At 45.1% G+C, this 5257-nt stretch overlaps 1 protein-coding gene across 1 annotated transcript; it reads right to left on the minus strand.

Annotated features, from left to right (window-relative positions):
* Positions 1 to 3673: 3673 nt before the first annotated feature.
* On the minus strand, positions 3674 to 4801 carry LOC122648048. The gene has a single exon (XM_043841319.1). It carries the CDS (start codon positions 4799 to 4801, stop codon positions 3674 to 3676), a length of 1128 nt encoding a protein of 375 aa, XP_043697254.1.
* Between the last annotated feature and the right edge of the window lie 456 nt (positions 4802 to 5257).

Consider the following 5257-nt stretch of genomic DNA (forward strand, 5'->3'; position numbering starts at 1 on the left):
TATCTGAGCAATTTTCATTGTGTACTTCCTTTGCATACTTTATTTTTGTGTTGCTTAGCCTTATATTCCTATTTGGTGCTTTCCTCCACGATCGGATGGCCGCTGGAAAAACTCCCCTATGGCGTAACTCACCTTTATGGTCGGGTGACCATTATCTTTGATTCGGGGAAATGTCCCTATGGTATAACTCACCATTATGGTCAGATGACCATCATCTTTGCTTTGGAAAAACGTCCCTATGGTGCAACTCACCATTATGGTCGAGTAACCATCATCTTCGCTTTGGAGAAACACCCCTATGGTGCAATTCACCATTATGGTCGGGTGACCATCATCTTTGCTTTGGGGAAACGCCCCTATGGTGCAACTCACCATTATGGTCGGGTGACCATCATCTTTGCTTTGGGAAAACTCCCCTATGGTGCAACTCACCATTATGTTGATTGCTGGCACATTATTAGTAACAAAAATAATAATATTGCAAAGAGTCATTATGCTTGCCATTAACTTACTTGATTAATCATTGATGTCTCCATCGGCCATGGCCTAATCTTTCAACAAATGACAATTTGGGATTCAAACAACTAGGAACTGACCTTTATTGATAAAATTTTTGCAAGTTCTCTGCATTCTAGGATCATGGTATTGGTATCCCCTCCAGGGTCTTCAAATGATAAGCTCCTGGGGCTACTTGTTTGGAGATTCTGTATGGTCCTTCCCAGTTGGGTGATAACTTTCCCATGGATCTCGGGTCTGAGGCTTCTTCCTTGCGTAGGACCAGCTCTCCCCGGTGGTACCTTCTAGCTTTCAGCTTTGTGTTGTAGTGGCGTGCTGTCCGTTGTTGGTGTACTGCGTTCTTTACCCTGGTTGTTTCTCTGATTTCCTCCAATAAGTCTAAGTTTATTCTCAATTCTTCATCGTTAACCTCAGGATCATAGAGTTGCACCCTTAATGAGATTTCTCCTATCTCCACCGGGAGTACTGCTTCTGTTCCATATGCCAGCATGAAGAGTGTTTCTCCAGTTGCCAACCTCGTGGTTGTTCGATATGCCCACAGAATGTTAGGCAATTCTTCCACTCACAAACCTTTGGCCATTTCCAGTTTTTTCTTGATCCCATCTAATAGAATTTTGTTCATTGCTTCTGCCAACCCATTGGATTGGGGGTGAGCTACTGAGGTCTTCCTTAGCTGAATTTCATATTGGTCACTAAATTCTTTGAACTTTTGCTCAAACTGCTTTCCATTGTCAGTAATGAGGGTTCTCGAGATTCCATACCTATAGATGACTGAATGGAGGAAGAATTTCCAAACCTTTACAGCGGTGATTGTTTCCAAAGCTTTCGCTTCTACCCATTTGGTGAAATAGTTGATGGCCACTACCATAAATTGTCTACCTCCAGATGCCTTGGGGAAGGGCCCTAGTATATCCATTCCCCACTGGACAAAGGGCAATGGGTTTGAGATTAAAGTGAGCTCCGTTGCTAGTTAGCGCATGATGGGTGCAAACTTCTGACATTTCAAACATTTACGAACGAAACTCATTGCTTCTTTGTGAAGATATGGCCAAAAGTATCCTTGTCTAATGACCTTATGGGTGAGTGCTATGCCCCCCAGGTGTTGTCCACAAATGCCTATGTGTATCTCCCGAAGAACATACTCTGCCTCAGATGGTTGAAGACACTTCAAATAGGGCATTGCAAATGCCTTTTTATATAGTATTCCCTCTATCATCGTATACTTGGCTGCCCTCATTCTTACTTTCTTTGCTTCTTCTTTGTCGGTGGGCAGTACGCCCTCTTAAAGGTAGTTGACTAAGGGGTCCATCCAGCAAGGTTCCACCTCGATTGGTTATACTTCCTCGGACTGTTCTATTCTTGGAGTACCAAGCACATCCAGGTATACCATTCTACCCAGGTCTTGAAAATCTGAGGTGGGTAGCCTAGAGAGGGCATCTGTAGATGCATTTTGTGTCCTGGGTACCTGAAGTATCTCAAAATGGCTGAATTTTGTAATCGGGTCCTGCACTCTTCTTAGGTACTGGGCTAGTCGTGATTCTTTTGCCTCATACTCCCCCTTGACCTGATTAACTATTAGTTGTGAATCACTGTGGACAGTGATACGCTTTACCATCAAACTTTGTTCCAGTTTCAGTCATGTAATTAAGGTTTCATACTCGGCCCCATTATTGGTTGTTTGAAATTCGAATCTCAGCGCGTACTGCACCAGGAACCCTCTAGGGCTGGTTAGTATCAATCCTACCCCACACCCTTGTGTACTGGATGAACCATCCACATACAGTGTCCACGCTTCTACCACCTCTTCAGGTTCCGCGGCGGTGGGGATTTCTTCTTCAGGGAGTGTGTATTCCACCACAAAATTTGCTAGGGCCTGTGCCTTTATGGCAGTTCGGGGCTTGTAGTAGATATCGAACTCCCCCAACTCTATGCACCACGCTACCAGCCTTCCTGAGTGGTTGGGTTTGGCCAATATCTTCTTCAAAGGTTGGTTAGTGATTACTTCAATGGTGTAAGCTTGGAAATATGGCCTTAACTTTCATGCCTCTATAACCAATGCATAGACGTATTTCTCCACATTGTTATACCTAGTCTCAGCGTCTAGGAGTACCTTGCTAACATAATAAATTGGTTTTTAGGCCCGCCCATCTCCCCAGACTAATACCGTACTAACCACAACAGCAGTGATGGCCAAGTACAGCTGCAATGTGTCCCCTGGTTCCGGCTTTAACAGAAGAGGGGGTTGTGCCATATATCTTTTTAGCTCTGTGAAAGCTATCTGGCATTCTTCAGTCAATTCGAAGGTGAGCTTGGCCATTTTGGTTTCTCGTTCCTTTGCTTGGTTCTTGAGAGCCTTGAAGAAAGGAAAACATCGGTCTCCCGAAGTCGAGATAAATCTCCCAAGTGCGGCTATTCTTCCCGTGAGTTCTTGTAATTCCTTAACTCTTCCAGGTGGATGCATCTCTAGTATAGCCTTGATCTTTGCTGGATTTGCCTCTATCCCTCTTCTCGAGACCATGAAACCGATGAACTTTCCTGACGTGACTCCAAAGGCGCACTTGGCCGGGTTCAACCTCATCTTGCTTTCTCTTAAAACCTGAAATGCCTCATTCAAATATGTAATATGATCTTGTGCTTTCAAGCTTTTTACTAGCATATCATCTACATAAACTTCCACATTGCGGCCTATTTGGTGCCTAAAAAGGTAATTTATTAAGCGTTGGTAGGAAGCTCCAGCATTCTTTAATCCGAAAAGCATGCGAATATAATAGTAGGTATCCCTCTCCGCGATAAAAGAAGTTTTCAATATATCAAGTTCATACATCCTGATCTGATTATACCTTGAGTAGGCATCGATGAAAGAAAGCATTTCATGGCTTGCCATGGCGTCTATCAATAAATCAATACGAGATAAGGGGTAGTAGTCTTTAGGACAGGCTGTATTCAAATCTGTGAAGTCAGTACACATTCGCCACTTGCCATTTGGCTTGGGCACCATTACAACATTAGAAAGCCATTCTGGATAGATAGCCTCCTCGATGAAACCGGCGTCAAGCAACTTAGTTACCTCCTCGATCACTTTTTCTTGTCACTTGGGGGCAAAGGTTCTTTTCTTCTGGAACACTGGCTTGGCAGTGGGGTACACACTGAGCCTGTGTTAAGCTATCTTCCTATCTATCCCGGGCATGTCAGCAGTGGACCAGGCAAACATATTTGTATATGTTCTCAAGAAGTTTATGGGGGCGGATTTCCTTTCACCGTTCAGGCCTGAGCCTATCTGGACGATGCGCGTGGCATCCCCTTCCACTATTTCCATAGGGACCAACTCCTCGGCTAGCTCACTTCTCTCTTGCTCATCGATATCTCTGCTATCATCCAAGTGGATCAAATGCATTTGGGGCTCCTTTCCTTTGGTCCTTAAGTATCCTTCATAGCAGCGTCGGGCCTCCACCTGGCTTCCTCGACATTCCCCTACCCTGTGATCAGTGGGGAATTTCATAACTAGGTGTGGGGTTGAGACCACCGCCTGCAGCGCATTGAGTCCTGGTTGCCCCAATATTCCATTGTGCGTGGAATTCACCTTTACCACTAGGAAGTTCATCATCACCGTAGAGAGTTTGGGTTCTATCCCCATGGTAACCAGTAGCTCAATTGATCCTTCCACCTGTATCGGGGCCCCATTGAAACCATATAGGGGAGACTCCACTCTTTTCAACATCTCAGGTTTCAGGAGCATCTTTTCAAATGCATCATAGTATAGGATGTCAGTTGAACTCCCATTGTCCACCAGGATCCTCCCTACCGTGCAATTAGCGATGACCATCTTGATCACCAGGGCATCATCATGGGGAGATTGTATATCTATCAGGTCTTCATTAGTGAAGGTTATGTGATAATCAGTTCTCCTCTTTTTAACTGTTGCCTCGGTCTGAAGTACATTCTGAGCATGCTGCTTTCGGGAGTTTGAGGTTTCTCCTCCCATACCAGGCCCACCAAATATGGTTGTTATCTCCCTCAGGGGCATGTTCTCAGTATGGGGCTTACCTCGGTGTGGTTCCTCTTTATCAGCTCTGGGGGGTAATCTCTGTCTTCCCTCTAGCTCCCGAGCACAGTAATCTGGCCTGCGATTGTTCCCTTGTTTCTTGACGAATCGGCCTAGGTGCCCTCTCTGGATGAGAGCCTCTATCTCATCCTTCAACTGTCTGTACTCCTCGGTATCGTGACCATGGTCTTGATGAAAGTGACAGTATTTGTTCTTGTTGCGCTCATGCGTCAGCTTGACCATCTTGGCCGGCCAGCGTAGGGTCACCTGGTCTTTGATTTCATTCAATATGTGTGCTCGGGTATGAGTCAGGGCCGTATAATCCAGCTCAGATTCCCGATCTGCAACTTTAGGGACCCAAGCTTTTTTATCATCTTTCTTCCTACCATCCTTGTCATCTCGACTGCATTTTGCACCAGCTTCTCAGGGGGTCTCGTCCTTCTTTTCCTGAGCTTTCTTCTCGATTTTATCTTCTTTCTCGGCCACAAGAACTTCGGCTAAGTTGATATAATTTTCACATCTTGAAAATAACTCATACATGTCTTCGGGTTCGTCCATGATTAAGGACTTTTTCAACTTGACATCTCGGATTCCGCTGCACAACACCTGGAACTTCACCATTTGATCCAAGTTTCGTACCTCCAAGGCTTCTTTATTGAACCTTGTAAGAAAACCCCCGATGGATTCGTCGGGGCACTG

The sequence above is a fragment of the Telopea speciosissima genome, unplaced genomic scaffold (genome assembly GCF_018873765.1).
Source record: "Telopea speciosissima isolate NSW1024214 ecotype Mountain lineage unplaced genomic scaffold, Tspe_v1 Tspe_v1.0393, whole genome shotgun sequence".
Lineage (NCBI taxonomy): Eukaryota > Viridiplantae > Streptophyta > Magnoliopsida > Proteales > Proteaceae > Telopea > Telopea speciosissima.